Raw genomic sequence first — 20,188 nt, forward strand, 5'->3', positions numbered from 1 at the left:
CAGAGCTTCCAAGCTATCGACTAGCTTCACTATGTTTTCTGCCATTGTTTTCATGCTGGCTTAAGAAGAACAAGTCATATTAAATCTGTTCAACCAATCTCTTGAACCAATTCAGAAACTCCAGACACCCATGTACACCGAACTGCTTTCTGTTCTCTGACTGTATAAATGTAAGGAAAATCCACTAGAATCATTGCACTAAAATGCAAGTGATAGTTTTGTTGCACAACTTGACAACGCAATTCGGTCTTTTAGAATTAATGTTATTTGTTCCTCTTTGTTTTATGTATTTTATTTTTGTTTGTTAGAAAGTCTTGTTAAGAATATGGATAGGGAGTAATTGGTGTTTTCCATTTCCATCTTTCCAGCTAAAAATGAGCTGTTTGAGATAACACAGGATATCTTATGTAAGTTTTGCATGCTAGTCACCACTGCAGGCAACTTTATAGTTAAATTGACTGAAATAGATATCAGCTCTTTGCTGTTGTAGAAAGTCAACAGTGTTTGCATTGCTTTGAAACTCTACATTGTGTTGTGTGACAAAGCTTTTGTGTTTAAACACCAAAATATTAATGTCTGTAGAATAGATTGCTTCCTCCAGGGAAATAATAAAAGCCCTGTGGGACTGAACTTTGGGAGCTGGGGATTATCTACATAGAAACTTTTTTTCCTTCCTCATTCTATTTAATAAAAACAAATCCTCTAGAGTTTTGGTGATAAAGCCCGCTGTGGAGGTAGAAACATTTTTCTCTAGATGGAAGAAGTGCCTGTGATAAAGGTAGTGCAAAGGTATTCCTTTTCCCAAGTAATGCCTGTGCCAGTGAGGTAATTTACATCGCTCTTGGTTGCCTTAATTTTTCCCTCCTTGTAGTTTACACAGAGAGGTTTATCTAGGCATGAATTTTGAGGTGTGCAAAATGATTGGGTATGAGGACTCATAGTGTAGTTTGTTTTCTTGTTTGCTTCTGTGCCCCTTACTTTATCAAAAATGAAAGGAAACATTTTCTTACATTTACTGGTCAGTTTCAGAGTGACCAGAAGACTTTAAAAATTGGTTGTACCCAATATGTTTATCCCTCCAGGAAAGTTCAACCAGTGCTGTAAAGAGTACATACTAATTTTTAGGCAGTAAATTTCCTGGTAGCCCTCATCTGGGTGGGAGCAGTTTCACCACCTATGTTTGGGTGCCCTTCTTCTTCCTCGCCTCTTTCTCCACCTGGTTGTTGTGTTATGATGTTGAACTCCTCAGTGCACTTGGGTGGAAACCTGTGAGATCAATGAAGAAACCTTTCTGAACTTCTCAGGACATTCCTCTGTCTTTGTGGCTGCTTGATGGGCAGCCCTTCAAATTTCTGTGCTAGCCCCTTACTCTGACTTTGTTATCCTTGTATGAAAGCACAACACGGGTAAGTATAACTTCAACAGAGCCCACAGCTGAACAAGCCAAGTGTCTATTATTATTGCACATCAGACTAAACAATTTTTTTTTTTGAAAGAAAAATGAAGAATCAAGTTACACACTTTGCAGCTTGGCTGTTAGGTATCTTTCACCAAATGAGAATTAATTTTTTTTTCTTCTCAAAATGAAAGCTTGTTTCAAATAAGTGTCCTTTGGTTCTCCAGGGCTTTTTTAAACTGGTAGCATGCTTTAAAGTTTCCTTTTGTGTTTTGAGGGATGAAAATCAGGAATTCAAGGTAATTTTACAAAACACATTCTGGATGAATCAAGCAAGTTTTTGTATAGCAAGCTAATGTTGTATTTCCTTAGCTGTTGTTTTGAAAGCAATGTATTGAGACTGAGTGTCCTTTCTATTATTTCAATCCCCACTCCCCTAAATGAACAACAACAAAGAAACCCCCATCTATTGCCAAACGTTGTGACTACAAAACGGAACCTTTTGACTTTTTTGAAGACTTCAAGTTCCCCACTGCCTTACTACACATATCTTTTTTATGAGTCTGAAAAATCAGGTATCACTTCAGACATTGAGGACAGGTATTGAAAAGTCAGCAACCAAAATATACACAGTATGTGAAAGTCTGGCCTGAATGTAATTGCTGAGTGCATCTGAAATCCCTTCCTGTAAGATATAGTAGGTTAACTTGGGATCATTTGGGCTTGCTCTGGGGCTTATATATTGTCCATTTACTTTTTTTGAGGCTTATTTAAACTTGACATTTTTTGCAGCCTTCCTGGTCATGGCTGTGTCATCAGAGAGGCTGATTATTCCCCTGAGTAACAGGCTGAACAATATTTTGATTGCCTAGTCTGAATCTGTATTTAGGCTGTTGATGAAGTTGAGATAGAAAAATGTTCCTAAACAATTATCAGATGACAGGTTTACCTATGAAGTGACAGATGGCTAGAGGTAGATGCCTCAAAGGACAGTAAACTAGTTCTAGAGGATGGAACTAGTTGAGGATGGAAAAATTTTTACCTGTTGAACGTTGGGGTAGCTGATCAGTATCTTGGGCTAACCCAGATAATCCTGTATCCCAAGCGGCCAATACAAAATACAGTTTGTGACTAATATTAGAGCCCTGGGTGCGTGAGCAGCAGCGTGCCTGCAGAGCAGCTTCCTGCATAACGTGTGTCCTCAGCAGGAATGCTGAGAGTGGTGCTGGCTCTGTCTGAGTTTTGGTCCAGATGGGTCTGGCTCGTTCGTTGCTGAAGTGCAACAAATCAGGGCCCTGTTCTCAGTGAGTCTGCAATAGTTGTGGGCGCTGGTGATAGCAACAAAAGCTTTGTTTGTACCAACAGGGAACAATGAGGTCAGGCACAAGCTGTTGGAACTATTAATGCATTTTTAAGTGCTGAGAATTAGGAATATTTTATTAATTCTGGGAGACCTGATTTTGTAGCTTATGCTAGGGTGTCCCTTGTGATACTCCTCCCAATTAAAACATAAAGGCTTGCCTAATCTAGGTAAAAGAATTTCTGTGGTGTTGAGAGTGATTTCTTCTACTGATTTGCCCACATCCTGAAGGAGAACTGGTGTTTAGCAGAGACAAAATAGTTGGTTGCTCAGGAGCAAATCAAGCTCATAAGACTTGGGAGCCTTGAAATGCTGAGACCAATGAGTGCAGTGTATGTGCAGTGTAACTACTTTGCTAGACAAAGTCTCAACATTTTAAAGTCTGGATCTGTATCAGTTCTGCCCTCACATAGACAGAGGTTTTGTGGCTTTCTGGTTCCTGTGAATGTTGGAGGCTGAAGTATTAGAACTAGGAAGGCAGGTCTGGTTTTACATGTGGCTGAGCTGACTTCCAGGAGGTCTGTGGATGGAGCTTAGGCTGGCTGGTTGGTGGTGCTTCCTCACTTGGGAGAAATGAGGGGCTGTCTGTTTTAACAAAAATCTTGATGTGAATTCCTGCCAGTCTGATTTCTGGAACATAGCAACTACAGGAGCAGTATGGGGAGACTGAGGTAATAAAATAAGATCGCCATCTCAATATGTACGTGGTGTAAACAGTGTCATTATCAGTTTTGATCTTTTGAGATAACTAAACAGTTAATTGGAAAGTTCAATTGTAGGTAACAACATTGGTTATCTTGTAGTGCAGAAGACAGATTTTCAGCATGAGTGGAGAAAGGAAGACATTGAGGCCCTTGTGCATTTGAAGTTACATTCTTGCTCTGGCTTGCTTTTTTTCACTGTTAAAATGGATTTACTTCAATGTGATACCTTTTTTTTTTTTTGGTCCATTCTGGGCACAAGCAACTCTGAAGAAACCCAGAATTTTTGATTCTAGTGAAAGTAGCGGCATCTGCTTCTTTATGAAGCCATAGTTTCTCATTTTGGCCGTGAAATTGATACCTTGCTTACTTTATATGGATATATCACTTCTAACAATAAAACATTTCCTCTGTTTACCTCACATTCAGATACTAATGTGCCCTTTGTGTCCAGGAAGGCTTAGTGACAATTGTCCTTGATTTTCTACAAAAGAATGGTGTTGTTCACTAAAGTAACATTTAATCCTTTTTGGAAATTAAATCTATTTCTCCTGCATTTTAGTGCCATTAATTTCCAGTATGAGCTCCAGTCCAAGGGCCAAAAACAACCCTGGTGTAAATCTACAGAGTCTGCTGAGGTTACTTCAGAGATTTGTTTGGCACTGCTTATTTAGGATATGGACCTGTAAAGGGCTGAGTGTCCTCAGCTCCCATCAATGCCAGCACCTTGTTGGCTCATCTCCTTGTGCTGAGTTCTTGCAGGATTCTTAGAAAGTTTTGTTTGTAACTCTGGTAATACAGTAGTAAGCTGTGAGAGGTAATAGATAAATAAGTGTGCATTCCCAAATACTTGAAGTTTGTTTCCTTTATGTTCATAAGTAGGATGCTCAAGCCAAAAGAAATGAAAAAAGAATTTTAACATTAAGGACTTGCATTCTGATATTCCATCAGAAATATGAATGCAAATGAGTGTCTTTGCCCTTGGATTACCTGAGAAAGTCAAACCTGGAGGACCATGCTTGATACAGGTGGAAATTGCCTTCTCCTGGATTTATAATGGAGGAGGCTGATCCTCTCCCTTAGTTTCTAAGTGAAAACTGCATTTTCCTTTGTGTACCTTGCTTTTGTACTGCTTCATTAAGGGCTGATGTGCATTAATATCCTGATCATGTAAAATTCATGGTGTTAAGTAACTGTTTGCTGTAAAGGGGTAATATTAGAACTTGACCCAGCTTAGCTAGGTGCAAGAAAGCAATTTTTTCTTTGTTGAAGTGGAGCTTTTTTCTGAGGTCAGAATTGACCCAATATGGGCAACGGGGTTTAGTATGACAGAGTTTTCATTCTTTAAAGAATGAAATGCAAACAATAGGTAGTATTCAAGGACTATGCTGAAGATTATTTTTTAACAAAGTGAGTCCAATCTTTCTGTGAAATCAGCTACAAAGCATCTCAAGCTGGGACAGAGCCTTGGGAGAAGGAGCCAAGGTGGAATAATTAAGAAATAGACTCAAAATTAGTAGAGGTGCCTCAGACCTGTGCTACGGGGAGTCTTTGGTTCCCAAATTTGGGCTTGATTTTTCATTTCCTGAAGAAAGAAACTGAAGTCACTAAAACTACAGTCTGCATGGCAATTTTGCCTGTCTGTCTTGCAGATTTTTGAAAAGGTATTAGAAAACCTTGTAATTTCTTCAGTCCTTCCTGCCTGTGGCATTTATGAGAATCCTTAATGCATTAATTTTGAGAGGGCAGAAAAATCCTAGAGATGAAGGCATTGAATTTTTTTGCCTCCAAATTCAATGGTTTTGCATGTATTATCAACACTTTCAGGTATAAAATGCAAAAGGATGTTTCTTCATGGCCAGAATGTCACTTATCATAGCTTTTCCATATGTTATTTAACTCTTCCTTCAAAAATTGTGCTGGAAGCAAAACTTCTTGCCATGGCTGCCTTTTTTGCTAAGGATGTGTATGTTTGAGGTGGTTTTTGAGCACTTGAAGGCATTAACTAGTGTGTATCCACAGCAGTTATCATGCATGCTGTAGTCTGAATGTGCATTACGAGATGCACCGTGCATTGTTCTGCATGAGCCTATTTTTGGAGGTTCAGAGAAAGTTGTAATGACCATTTGCACACGTTAAGGAGATGCACTTGTGTTATGTGCCCTGGGAAAACCCATGCTGTTGTCTTTTTGCCCAAATGATGACTGCTGCCTGGTCTTGGACAATGATAGCAAGCAGGGCTGCCTGCAGCGTTTAGTGTAGAAATTGAGTGGTGTGTGGTTTTTTTTTAATTATGGTGCAGTAGGTAGGGGTGGGAAGGCAAAGAGAGGCTTGGTTAGAACCTCTCTTTTCCTGGAAGACTATTTAATTTCTCCTTTTAATATTGAGCACCAACGATCATTTCTTGTCCTGTTCTCAGATCAGACTCCCACACCAACGCGCTTTCTGAAGAACTGCGAGGAAGTCGGCCTCTTCAACGACATCGACTGCTCCCTGGAGCACGAGTTCAGGAAGGCACAAGAAGAAGAGAACAACAAAAGGGTGAGTGTGGGCACACCAAGCCCTTCCTCCCCTTTTGATTCCTTGAAATGGCAAAGGAAGTGTCCTTTAATCTGTGAGAAAGCAGACTGAGCTCTACTACCTAGTAGTAACCTTTTTGTTACAAACTAGGTGGCACTATAAATTGTGACATGCTTTTTAAACCTATTGAAGCAGTTGACAGAAAGAAAAACCCCAAACCAACAAAAAACTAGTATTACATAATAAAAAAAAGAGTGTAACTATGTTTGCCAGGGTTTGATTCCAAGTCTCTGCTTTTAAGTAAACTATAACACAAACCACACACCTCTTGAGGGAGAGGCTTGGGAAAATTATATCATCTTTGAAGTGAGGATTGCAAACTGCCTCAAATATGTCACAGGGAAATTTGGCTTATGAAGGGGCATTTACTTAAGAGAAAAATCTTTTCTTTTTCTTATTTTTTTAAATTCCTCCATAACAGGGTGGTGATTTATTCATCATCAATACCAGCTTTATTGTGTTTCTGTATTTCTCATAAAGCATTCAAGCAGAGCTGAGAAACTTTGACTTAAAACATCTAGTAGATAACATAACCCATTTTCAATTAGTATTCTTTTAGTTTATTCTGAAGTTATTCTGTCAGTATTCTGAGCTTTAGGTTGTATTATATGGGCCACCTTGTATGTAAGTGTGCTCCTGTACCCAAAGACAGTTAAGAGTGTTTTCAGAGATCCTAAAGTGCTGTTAAAATTTTCAAAGAATGGTAAAAGAGCTTAATGCACTAGAGAGTCCAGCAAGAAAAGAGGTAAAGCTGTGTGCTGAGGTGCAGAACAGGAGAGGAGGCTTGTAGAAAGAGAGTGGAGTCCAGGAGCAGCTTAGTTTTGGCTTATAATGAAGGGAGTCTAGGTATTGCTTATTTGTGGTTCATAAGGAAAGAGACTGGGACAGATAGAGGAGGAGAGGGGCTGTGCCATGGTATGCTGAGCAAGGAATAAGAGTGTCCAAATGTAAGAGAGTTCAAGTTTTGGGAAAATAGCTCAGATTGACCCTCACAGCTTTATGTGTTAGGAAAGAGCCATGCATTGAGATAAATGTGTCTAATTTTAGACTTGTTAAAAAATTTGTGGTTTAGGTTCTGCTGAGAGGAGTCTTAGTTGGAATCAGGGAGAACATTTCTGTACACTCCTACTTCTTTGTCCATCACAGGATTTTTAAGTTGTTCTCTGTGCCTGGTGATTATTTTGCAGGAGTGGGAGAGCAGGAGAAATCTACTGAGGTGGACCTGAGTGCAGCTAGCCTCAGAATGCAGCGCTTGATGTTGCAGAGAGATTTCAGTTTGTGAGGGATAGTTGCAAAATCTGATTAAAACCTAGAGCAGGGCATCAAGTTACCTGATAATTCCAGCTGTTTAGCAGTCTCTGGGAGTCTTATTCTGCCCTCCTACCAACCCCTGCAGCTGCCATTGGTGATCTCCAGGGAGCACATAAGTGATCATGGTGGTGGGAAATTAAAAAAAAAAAGAGAGGAAAAAAAAGGGGTGAAAAAGGAAAAAAAGGAAAGAAAAAGAAAGGGGCATAAGTCCCACTAGCTGGCTAACCTGTAACATTTGCTCTGTGTTTCCAATTAGTCTGCTGTATGTTCATTCTTACATTACTGACTGACTGTCAGATAGGAATCTGAAGCAGGCCCCAGTAGGGCTTTGCACAAATGCAGGAGACAAAGGCCAAGACAGAAGGAGACTCCTTGGGCTGCAGCTGTCCCTTAGGAAATGCTTCCAACAGCCTATCCCTGCAATATGAGTGTGATGTAGTGTTGGCCTAATGGACCTACCAACACATGGAGACTAAGGTTAACTGCATGGAAATCTTACTCACTGCACAGAAAAGTCTTCCAAAAATATTTTTGGTCATATTAATTTCTCTGGACTTTGAAAGAAACAGTTTTGTTTATTTTAGTATATCAATGCGGCTTAGCACACAGCTTGACACTGAAATCTTGTAACAGAAAAACACTTTCATTTCTCATTGGCTTTTTTTGCTCCTTGAGAGTCATACTTTGAAAAGTCAGAGGATAAAGTTCAAGTAGCTGCATTTTCTTTCCTTTCTTTCTTTTCTCTTTTTTTTTTTAATCTTCTGGGTGGGAGCCCATGGATAATCCATGAGAATTTGTTGTGATGAAGCTGGTTATGCAGACTGGTGACTTTCCAAACTAGCTGTGAAGCTCTGAGTGCGTGGGTTTAGGAACACCATGTGTACCTTTTTTTTTGTAAAGGTACTATTGAATGGAAAGTACTTGCATTAATATCCCAGCTTCCTATCCAGGAATAAATCACTTGACATCCTTCCTCCACAGTTGCTCATGTGTAAAGTGGAAGAAGTGTCTCTATGCCTCCCATACTTGGTCTGCTTTGTGGTAGTGAGATCATCTGTCAAGGACCACCTCTGACAATGTATGTGGATTAGCCTTTGCTTGGGGACTGAGAGGACTCAAGGAACAATAATGATGATGATGACCTCCAGGACCTAAACTGAGAAAAATAAAGCTATAAATGGGAGTGAGTTTGTTGGTTTTGGCTTTGCCGCTCTGTATACCACCGTATATTAGCTGGAAGTCTCTCCTTGAGAAAGACCTGCTCCCTAAATACAAGGGATGCTACAGATCAGCAATGAGCATATGGATAAGCATGTGAGAAAGAGGCTTTCCCATCCTCCTGACAGCACTCTTCCCAACACAAGCCTCCCACCTCCCAAATTCCCCACCAAAATTAGCACAGGTAAAAGCATACCTATACTATATTTCCACTTGGAAAACTGTAAATGTCAGAGTTCTTGGGAACTTAAGGCAGACAGCAATTGACAGCTCAGACCCAGACAGAACTTGGAACCCAACTCAACAAGGCAGGCAGTGCTGGCAGATCACATGGCCATTTTAGCCCACTGGCTGCAGGTTTTAGGCTTGCACTGCCTGGAACATTAGGTATCCAAATCATTTGCAGTGGGTTGTAATTGCAAACACATGACATTTGCTGCTGCTGGATAGGCCCTGTTGTCACATCTTGTTCTGAGCACTGAATTGGGGCTGAGAGGATCCTGTCAGAGATGGGAAGAGTCAGGGTCTGTTTCTGAATAACTTAGTGGACCTACTTTCTTAAAATACATCTAGCCTGACGTCCCTGTGTGAAATGAGAAAAAGTGGAAATATGATGATTGTAACAAGTAGAGTATTGCAACAAATAGCATTTACAAATAGTGAGCTGAATATTTTCAACATGAGGGCATGTTTAAAATCACATTCTGCATATGCTGGACTTTGGATGCATTTCTTCCTAAGACTTATCCTGAAACATTGAAATCTTCTCATCAGTGTTCAGGGCTGCAAGATAATGTATGAATTATGCAAATGAGGCAGGGAAATGGCTAGTATAAATTACAACTTGGTTTTAATGTGGGTTGTTCAGTGTCAGTTCAGGAAGCTCATTAGTCCTCTACATGGCCTGATGTTCCTGTTCTAAGTGTACTATCCTAAGGCAGGCACCTCACTGCTAGAAAAGCATCAGCAAATTGAAGTAGTCCAGTAAAGAAGAAGAACTAAACCGAAGAAAAAACCTTTAAGGGTTAAATAATTTCAACCTGCAGAAGGAATAAAAATCCTGAGTATCCAATTTAGCTGTGTTAAAAAAGAGATGATGCTACAGACTGATGTGTGTTTGAAGGACATATATTTGGTTTGTGCCTTCTGGGATCTCCTTCTGTATATATTTCTGTGTATCTGCATAAGAAGATATATAGATAAAATAGATATATATATAAAATGTATTTGTCTAGCTTATAGCACATCACTATTTCATGCTGAGCTCAGTGACTCTCTGACCTCCAGAAGAAATTTCTTGCATATATTGCTGAATGTCATAGTTTGGTACTGCAGCCTATGAGTGTAGGGAAGATGTTATAATTCAAAGCAAGCTGGAAATTATAGAATCTGTTCCTAAAGTAGGATAGTTGGGTGAAAAAATTAACTTAATTTCCACATTTGCTTAAATTTGATGCAATGTGTATCTAGCCCATAGGTTTTGCTCTCTTCTGAAAAGTAATACAGAAAAATCATAAAAGATTTTGTCTGTATTTAGTAGTTGACATTACAGCAGCTGAAACTAGCAGTGCAGTAAATCACCCTTAGCCAGGAAAGGGTGATATGTATGGGGTCATATGTACCCTTATAGGAGAAGAAAAAAAATTTATATGTTGACAAAGCACATTGTGTAAGTGTTTGGGTTTTAGAGGACTGTATTGTAATACTAATAGGCTATGGGGTAATGCTGGCAATGCACTCCCTTGGTGAAAGAACAGGGATTAAGAGTTCATTTTGGCTTGGCTGATGGGTGAAAAATTAGCCCCAGTTTTCCCTGGTAAGTACTCTGAAACCCCAGTAGGGTCCTGGAGAAGAGCACTGCTGGTACACATTTCACAGGCAAGTGCTCTGAAAGGGCTGAATTTCACTTGTGAAATAATACAAACCAACAAACTCATGAGCCTCTTCCTGGAGCACTTTGGGCTCATTGTCTGGCAGTCTGTACAATGGAAGAAAAGACCTATGTTTAAACACTTACTATTTTGATTTTTTAAAAAATTATGCTATCATAAATGCACATATGTACATTCTCCCTCCATTTGTCTAAACATGATGTAAGACCATCCATATTTTTAAGTCAAAGGGCCGCTGATTTCTTATTTTCCCACTGAGATTAAGTAACTTATATACTCAGTATGTCATAGTAGACACAAAGTAAGACTAGAAATTAGTAAATTAGTAAAACTAGAAATTGTTTATATTAATACAGTGCTTAAGGGCCAGAGTACCATTGTTGTATGTATTGTAATAACTTCAAGCTGTTACTTTGTCAATCAGTTAAGCTGTTGTCAAGGTGATAGCTCAAAACTCTAAATTTCAAAGTATCACCCCACATTCAAAGGTTTCAGTACAATAGTTCCTATACTCTAAATATAATATCTGTATCTGTGAAGATGTAAGCATTCTCACACCATGGCATTTTTTCTGGGTGACTCATTGAAGTAGTGGAAAGATACACTGTAACTCTGTATCTGAGTTTTTATGAGGGTTAGTCTGGATTTTCATATGCATTAATTGCATCAGGCTATTGATCTGCTTTTTGGGTTCATTTTTTGACTTGCAACAACCCTTTTTTCTTAACTAAATTAACTTTTGCAGTATTCCTATGAGGAAGGTAAATACCCTGTCTCTTATTTTCTAAGGGAAAAAACAGATTCCAGAGGACATTGCTTTCCAGAGCTCCTTAGTAGTGTGACACCAAGCTCTCAAAGGAATCACATAAGTGGAGTGAGAATTGCAGGGTATCTGGGTCCTCTCCACCATTCTGCCAAAAGAGCAGCTTTCTGTCTCAATTTGCTTCCTAAATCTCTTTAGCAGCATGGCCCCAGAAGATTCATAGACTCCCTCAAAGACATTTTGGTGCCTTGCTCTGACTGAAACAAAGCAGGAGTAAATCAGAGAGCTACCCTAAAGGATCTGGGCTCAAGTGACATGCTGAAAATTGCGCAGGAAGTCTGTGGCAAAGCCTCGGATTGATTCCATATCTCCTTGGTCTCAGCATAGGGCATCCCACAGACCATGTGTGTTAAAGATTTATCAGCTGTTGTTCAGTGTTGCTAAAGACAGGAAGAATGCTCTCCTCCTCTCTCCAGATGGGTAGGCTTGCTGGATTTTAACTTCTTAACCTTTGTAGGTTTCATGGTAGACATGTGGTGGTTTGTTGTATTTTCTATGATGGCAGCTCCACAGTTGGCGCTTCAGTCCCCGGCTTTGTGAGTCCTGTTTTGAGCAGGTATCTATGTCCAGACACTTCATTGCTACACTGGACTGTGTTACAAAAGGGACACTTTCTGCATAATGGCACAGGAAAACTGTCAGGACAAAACTGTTTGTGACCTTGCAGAAATATTCACAAGAATAGGCTTTAATTTAGGCTTGTTGCTCATGGTACAGCATCTTGTCTTCTGCTGGCAGGCAGGACTCTCTTATCCTGAATGGACTTTTGAGTGGATTTAAAGGTTTAGATCCTCATACTCAAAGAGAAGACTTGAATGTTTTCCCAGCAATAAGTTCCTGGATCATGCAAAAAGGCAATTCTTGAGAGCATACATTTTTGATTCAGCTAAACCTCCCTAACCATCGTCCTTCCATGTTCTTCTGAATTCCAGCTGATGAATCATCCTTCAGAGCTCAGTCAGGACAGTCCACTTTCCTCCTTCTTATTATTGTCTCTGTCCCAAAGAAGCTGAGTCACCCTCTTGCAATGTTTGGAGGTTTGTTATGTTTTCTGTATTTTGGCTACCCATAACAAAAGGAGGCCTATCTGATTTCATTCTAACATTTTTTTCACGGCAACACAGCAAAGTTGTGCCTTTTGCCTTGGTCTTCCTTGGAATGTTTTTAATGGCACAGCTTCCTTGTTACCAGTTCAGGTTTCAGCAGCATGGACTGGATGGCACATGAAAAAGGGATAAACCTTTCCTGTAGTGGCATTTTTATAAGCCTATCTGTTAGCTAAAACCCCTAAATCTTGGCAGTCTCTTTAGAGCATAAGCTCTGCTATTAAACACGAGCTCTATGCTCCCCAGAGTGGGCTGCAGTCTCTATGGTTGGGTGGGTAATAAGATACTGCTGATACACTTCAGAGCAAGGTGCACTTTTCCTTTATTTATGAAGATAGACATGCTGGTCAAGGGCTTAATCACAGCTGATAAATCATTTTAGAAAGCCTATTAGAACCATATGCTGATCCTTCGTATTAACATGATGTGTCTGTTTTGAGTCTAATAAGGCAGGGTCTCTTTCCCCTCTCCCTTCCCCCTGCCTGGTGTGCAAATTATTTATCTGTTTAAGTGATATTGCTTGCCTGAGGGCATTTCTCTCTACAAGAGGTACTGTTAATAAAGCAAGGTGAACCGAGGAAAGAAGGATCCTTTCTCTCCAGAGAGTGAAGCTGAGTGGTTTTGGTCTCCTTTGCTGAGAGGGGATTGCAGAGCCATTGTCCGAAAGCTGAGGCAAGGAAACCTGTTGGTAAAACCCCGGGACACCATGGCATGGCCTTCACGGCAGCATAAGGTTGTCATTTTGGCCCAGGTGGTTACAATCCTGGAGCCCAAGAACCGCCAGGGTTGGGTGTGCTGACATTTCGGTTACCTCACCTTTCCCTCACTCGGAGAGGGCTGCTGCAGGAACAGATTCCACAGCCATCTAATGAGATCCACATTGGTGAAGTTATCCAGAGCCAAGTCCTATTTATCATTAATTGGTGGGTTTGCTTGCAGATCTTTCCTATTATTTGCTGATTATACCCCTACACATTTTATCATCTTGCCAAAATTCAAATGCTAATAATTTCTTGATTTATTGTTTATTTATAACACTGTCTACTGCTTAAATAGATGTAGTTAGAAGATTTCAAAACAGCAACAGCTCTTTTGCTGACTGGGTTTCTTTCACATTTTGCACATGGCAGTCAACTATTTATAACCCTCCATAGGGACTCCTAAACCTTTACAGTTGGGTTCCTCCCACAACTTCAGCCTCTTTTCTCCCTTGCTCCCCAAGGCAAGTCTTGTTTTTTTGGCATAAAGACAATGATGGTGATTGTTAGATGGAGAAAATGTCCACAAGCTATGAACTGTGGGTAAGGATTTTAAATTTGTACATCAAGGAGGATAAACTGGATGTCGGAGACATCCAGTGGAGTGAGGGTGTCTTCACCATAAAGTGGGAGATCCACGTGTGAGTTGCTAGTGTTCTTTAGATTTATAAAATCTGAAACTGAAAAACTGAAGACTCATTTGTAAAGTGAGTTTGTGTGCAGTGGTGTGCATGCTGTAGCACGTCCCATTTCCAGCAGTGCACAAATTTGACTTTTAAATCTGATGCACTTTAGAGTAAAAAAAGGGATGGTGGAGAGAAGAAAAAAGCCAGAACAACTGGTCACATGTGATGGCAGTTAATGAACACCAGAGTGGGATGCATAGCCTCATACATCTCTGGGGCAGTTTCATTGGCTTTAATGGAATTTAAATTTTTAACCTGTTACAACTAGGCAAAGATCTGAAGGGAGAAAAGCCTTGTTCAGAGACCAGGAAAAAACCTACTGTGCTCATGAAGTGATGTGAAGTATCAGGGTAGCTGTTGATGCCTCGCTAAGATATAAAAACAAGGCCTTTTAAAAATTATACCAGGGAGGTAAAAATTATATATATTAACAGTTTCCTCATTCTGGTTTCTCTCTCACATGCTTTTCTACAAAAGTTGCCAAACCCACTATTATTGAATAAATATTAGTATCAGTATTAAGCTTTTTTTCTCCCCCCTAAAATGCGAGTAAACTGTGTGTGTCTGGGTCTGATCCCTGGGAAGGGAAAAGCCATGGGGTTGCCATGTGAATGTACATGTCAAAGTGCAGCTCTGCCAGCCAGTCTGGGGCTGGGTGGGGAGACACACGGGGAGAATGAACTCAGTGTTACAAACCGTCTCTTTTGAATTTCTACAACCTATTAGTCACAGCAAGCTGCCCTTATTGATTTTGGTAAGAGAGGTCACTTTTAATCCTCTAAAGTGGAGAGAGCTACATGCACTCTCCATAGCATGACATTAAAATTGACACAGCTCTGCATCAGTTCTATGAAAAAGCCCTAAACCTAGATGGATTATTGCCTTGCTTTTCAATGGATACAAGCTGCTAAGCAGACCATGCTAACCTAGATTAGGTGTAAAAGCTGTAAAATGCTTCGTAAGGAATGCACAACCAAAAGAAGCTAGAAAATATGAGAACATGCTAAAAGAGCTGCCCCTGCAGAAATAAGCCATTAGTTTTCAGATACTTATTTTCTCCATTTTAAAACATTTAAATGTCAACACAAAAGAGGGGAGATTATCATATAAAAGAACAAACAAAAGCTGACCTTACTCTATGATTATGAAGAAAGCTTTATTCTGGCTGATACCCCTTGCTAGTTTTGTTTATGTTCTTTAGAGAACTAAATCGTTGAATACAATTAGGACTCTCCGACTTGAATCTTAAGTGTGCCTCAAAATAAACAGCAGAGGTGAACTCTCAGCAGTTTTCTTTTCATCTTTGTTATCCTTGCCCTGACCCCGTTTTCCTGCCTAATGATCCTCTGTGGCATACCATTATTAAGAGAAATCTTGATAGAAAAATATGATTTATGTGGCTAGGAATATCATTATGAGCCTGGAAAAGTTTTTTTTTTTCTTTCTTTGGAATTCCAGAAAATGACTAATGCCCCTTTTGATTTTATGCTATTTATTTATTTGGAAATTTGTTCTCTGATTTTTTTTCTGTGAGTCTCAGTAAATATTTACAATGTAGTGTTTAGGGAAATTTGTCGCCTTGTCATGCAAGCTTGGTGTTCTCCCTTCTCATTAGTTGTAAGTTTGCACCACTATTTCTTACTGAAGGTTAGAAGTTCCCTTTCTAAATAAAAGACATCTGCAAAAGAAACAGTGACAAAAACCATTAAGGTACAAGACTGAAGTTTAATCTGTGGAGCCTGTAAGAGGTGCCAGAGCAGCTTTCAGTAAATCTTAAAAGTCAAATAAATTGGTGGTTGGTTGAGAAGGTCTCTGAGCTCATTCTCAACAGAGATTAAAGTATGTGTGTGAGGCCAGCGTGGCTTCTCCTCCTACATTTAAGAGATACTCATTCCTCCTCCTCTTCCTCCCTCACCTGACATGTGTGTATGGGTGCTGGTATTTCCTCCCTCTCTGTGGACTTAGCCTAGGGAAATTCAAAGCAGGCACTGAAAGGGAGCTGGCTTTTGGCTTTGTCATTGACATTGAGACATGACACCTAGAGGAAAAGGTAAAAGATGCCAAAACTGCACATTGTCTGGGCTTCTATCAGGCAGCTTTTTTTCTTGTCCTAGCCGTACCTTTCCTTCTCCTATCAAGGAAGAAATACAAATAAGGTCCCTTGCCAGTCTCTCCTTTTTGTTGGAAGAGTTCTCCCTGATGTCACAGAGGGGAGAGAAAGAAGGAAGATTAGAAAGTAGGGGTTCCTAAAGGAGGCAAGAAATAAAAGGAAGAAAAGTACCTTTCTTTTTTACAATGTATTCCTACCCCAGATCAGACTTGATGGGGAAAATGGAAAGGAAAATCTACACAGAAAAAGAAGAAAGAAAAGAATATTACTAAGACATGAAGAAAGCTGAGAGAGGCTATCATGAGGCTGTTCAACTGAGAGAGATAGACTGAAAAATCAGCACTCATATGAAGCAGACATTAAAAAACCAGCTGGTTTTTTTTAAGAAGTGGGATATCAAAATATTCCTGTGATGTACTTTTTAGCAGAATTGAGGGAGCAGAGACTGAGGGGTGTGAAAAGTAAAATTTGCTTTTCTCCCCACCATGCCCATCCTGTCCCTTCCACCCCTTCCACCCCCAGTCCAAGGAAATGGAATTAGTTGCTCAGCTTAATATTGAAATGAGATGTCAAGGGATGTGGCTATACAAGAAAAGAGGAGACATGAAGGTGCTAAGTTGATGCTGGGTATTAGAATAGCTTTTCCCTGAAAAAATGGAAAGGAAAGTCAGTCTGAATGCTTGTGTTTCTGCTTTCTTTATAGTCTTTTCTAAGATATTCTTTCTCTCATCATACTCCTGCCTTATCTCTGAGATCTCTTTGTATGTCCCTTGGGGAGTATACATCTGCGTAAGGCCTGTTCCTGTAATGACAAAGTAACCATGGCTCTTTCCCATTTATGCTATTTTTTTCCCAGTACAATAAACTCATGCAAATGTAAATGCCAGCATATATGTTTCAGGAAAACCAGGAAAACTATTATGTGTGTTACACCTCTGCACATAAGTTCTTATTTTGTGGATTATTGTGTGGCTGGAATCTTTTTCAGGTGCACCTCTTATATCCAAATTTCTTTTCTTTGCTTCATCCATCTCAGCCAGTTAAATGTGTATATAACTGACTTTCTGAAATGGGGCCAAAGTCCATGTACTTCAATAGCTCTTAAACATATGGTTAACTTCAAGCATGTGTGCAGGGGTTTGCTGAAGAGAGATAGTTTGCTGAATCAGGACTTCCCAACACCGAGACTTTAAATTGCAAACAATCCTCTATTTTAATGTGTTTTAACTACTGCCTCCCATGGACTAACAAAAGGTAACTATTGTTAGTTGACTCCTGTAGATGAGGAAAGTTTTACTTGGATAAACAGAAATTTAAAGGTAAACCAAATTTTTCTGACACCCTTCTGTGAGAACTATTTTTTTACTTCTTCCTAATAACTAATTATGCAACATGAAAGGGAATAATGATCATAATTTCATGTTATGATTCAAAACTTTTTTTTCTGGGGTAGATAGAAAAGGTCCACTACTTAAAAAAAAAAGACATTTGTTACAGCTTTTCTTTTTTTTTTTTTTTCTGTTTTTTCTAACTAACTGCAGTACTAAGATGATAATATATGTATGCCATCATTGACCAAATAAGTACCAGCCAGCTATCCAGTCTTCTGGACATGTAAATCTATGTAATTTATGGAGAAATATTTTAAAAAATAATGAAAGTGTATATATACATAAAAAAACCCCAAACAAACTAAAAAGGCCCAAACCAAATAAAAACAAACAACCCAAAGCCCACCCCCAACCAAACCAACCCAACGAAATCCCACCCCACAAAAAAACCCCAAGGAAATAGGAAAAAACGCAACAAAAAATGCAGTTGCCTTTGTCCTTCACTTACATTCCTGCATGTGAAGGGATAAATGGGATAGGGCCTGCCTGCCCTGTGTTGTTGTGGTTTTCCCCATCCTGGATCACAGGTAGTGTGGGGTGGAAAGCAGATCCCACAGAGCAAATGCATCTGTTGGAAGGTGCAGGCAAGGAGAAAGAGTCAGTGAGGGAAATGTTCCTTTCAAAATCGTACTTAATATGCTGTTAGTGATGGAGTGCTCAAATTGCCTTCCTGTTGACAGTTGGGTAAGGAAAAAAAGCATCTTTTGCTATTGAAGTTGATACACTTAATACATTGTTTTAAAACAAAATGTTCTTCCCTTGGTTTTGTGTTAAGGCAGTAAGACTTTGGGCTTTCTGATTCTTTTCTTCCTACTTTTCAATATTTGTTTCCTCACATTCCATCTTCAAACCAGCTAATCTGTATCCCCTTCTTCTTGAATAGCATTATCCTGACAACAGAGCAGTGAAAAAAGCAGAGACTGCTGGACTTCTAACAATGCCACAGGGCCCAGGAATAGGAATGTCCTGAAAAAAATGTGCTTCCATCCAGCTGCCCTTCATATTGTTGTCTCCCTATCCAATTTAGTAGAGAATTTCCCACTGGCTCTTGGCTCATTCCCAAATGAGAATGTAATCTTTTAAAGATTACACTGCATAATGGAGGGACAAGGAGCTCTTTATTAACTGGGATGGGGAGTCACTTGCTATTAGGCAAGGGAAGGGGATGGGATGTAGTAGTGTTTTGTGAGCTCAGCTTTCTGCCCCTTCTTGTCTTGTCAGCAACAGGATGGCAGGCTGGGAGTGGGAAACCACTGCAGCTGCAATGTAGAAAAAGAAGTAATTGAATGTAGCTTATGATTATGGCAATTACTTTTATAACATGAGGGATTATGCCATAACTATTATATTGCCAACAAGATTGAATTACTAAGCTAATACCACAACATGTTTTCCAGGAAAATAAAAAAATAATTCTGCTTAGAGTTCCAGAGTTGATGCATTCAAAGAGTATTAATGCAGTGTGAAAGAGCTGAGCAACCAAGGAACCTGCAGTGCTGTCTGTACAGACATTGTCTGGACTGGGCCCCTGTCACTTCCATGAACTCTGCCAGCTAGACACCTTCACCCTTTCTGGGATGTAAAGCAATGTGGTACTCTGGTAATTTTAAATGCTCTTTCTCCTGTCAAGCAGAAAAGCTTCTGCCAGTAATTGTTAATAAAGTAATAATCAGAAGATACTGCTGCAGTGGAGAAATTCTTGAAACTTCATGAAGAGACCAATTTTGCTCATGTAAACCCACTGAACTGATTAGAAAGCTTAAACTTCAATGTACTTTCATACTGGGCTCTTCTTTTTACTACATATTCTGAAAATATTGCTCAATACAATGAATATCTGTATGTGAAATAATTTTAGATCACCTCTAGTGTGAAGTCATTTTTGCTGAATATGCAAATTGCTGAAATGCAATATGCATCTTGAGGTAATTTTTTTCTGGAATATGCAGTGTGTTTTTCAATGTTTTTTTTAAAAATATTTTTTCGTCTACATGCATAACAAGGTCATAAATGAGAATTTGTCATATAGCTGGTACAGATACAGCCTCGTATAGACTGTTCATAATAGGACTATAAGCTAACTTAATTACGCAGGAAGAGCAGTTTCCTTTTGTTCATCAGCTGGAAAATTAGTAGAAAATTTAATTTTGGAGACTTCAGAGATATATCATGTGTTGATCATTATGAGCAAATTAACTGGCTTTATGGAAAAGCCAGTTCTGATTCTGAAGAGAAATGCAGGTTAACAATATAATACTATAAATATTTTTATTACTTTTTATTTGGTATGTGATGAATGATACCTCAAGCAGTTGATTTCATTCTTTCTGCATGTGCATTTAAGTCTTTTCATACCATTGTGCTTTATGAAAATACCTGTTGTTGCACAAAGCTATTGGAAACATTTGGGAAGACTGGACATGCATTTGTAAATCAACCTCTTCTTTTTCTGCTGAAGATCTGGAGTTATGGATATCAAATTGAGGTCAAACAGGAGCATGTTACCGTATTATTTTGTCAGGATTAGAAACTTCTGAATGACAGCCTATACCTGATTTCATTATTTTTTTCCTCCTTCTTTACTTCTGAATATGTAAACAAAATAAGAAGCAAATATGGTTTCATGGTGGATGTTTTTGTTCTGTAGCAGATACGACCAGTGCAACATGCAAACTGTTTGTCTCGATGAGACAAACTCTTGGCTTTTTGACCTTCCTATTCATTTGAGCTTTGAAGAGTCACCTTGGGTAAAAGGTGTTCTCAGTTACCTTCTGGGACTGAGAGCTCTGGGCACTATTAAGAAGGTTTTATTGTAAGCTGGTTTCATAATTTCCTTGTAGTGTCTAACCAGATGAA

General features: G+C 39.3%; 1 protein-coding gene across 1 annotated transcript in view; it reads left to right on the top strand.

Moving 5' to 3' along the window:
* CREB5 (cAMP responsive element binding protein 5) overlaps positions 1-20,188 on the top strand; it is a 212,097-nt gene that overhangs the window by 10,058 nt on the left and 181,851 nt on the right. The window contains exon 4 of the mRNA XM_058024075.1: positions 5,877-5,998. Within this exon, the coding sequence (XP_057880058.1) occupies positions 5,877-5,998 (122 nt within the window). The remainder of the gene's footprint in view (positions 1-5,876; positions 5,999-20,188) is intronic.

Source organism: Melospiza georgiana, chromosome 1 (genome assembly GCF_028018845.1).
Source record: "Melospiza georgiana isolate bMelGeo1 chromosome 1, bMelGeo1.pri, whole genome shotgun sequence".
In the NCBI taxonomy this organism is placed as follows: domain Eukaryota; kingdom Metazoa; phylum Chordata; class Aves; order Passeriformes; family Passerellidae; genus Melospiza; species Melospiza georgiana.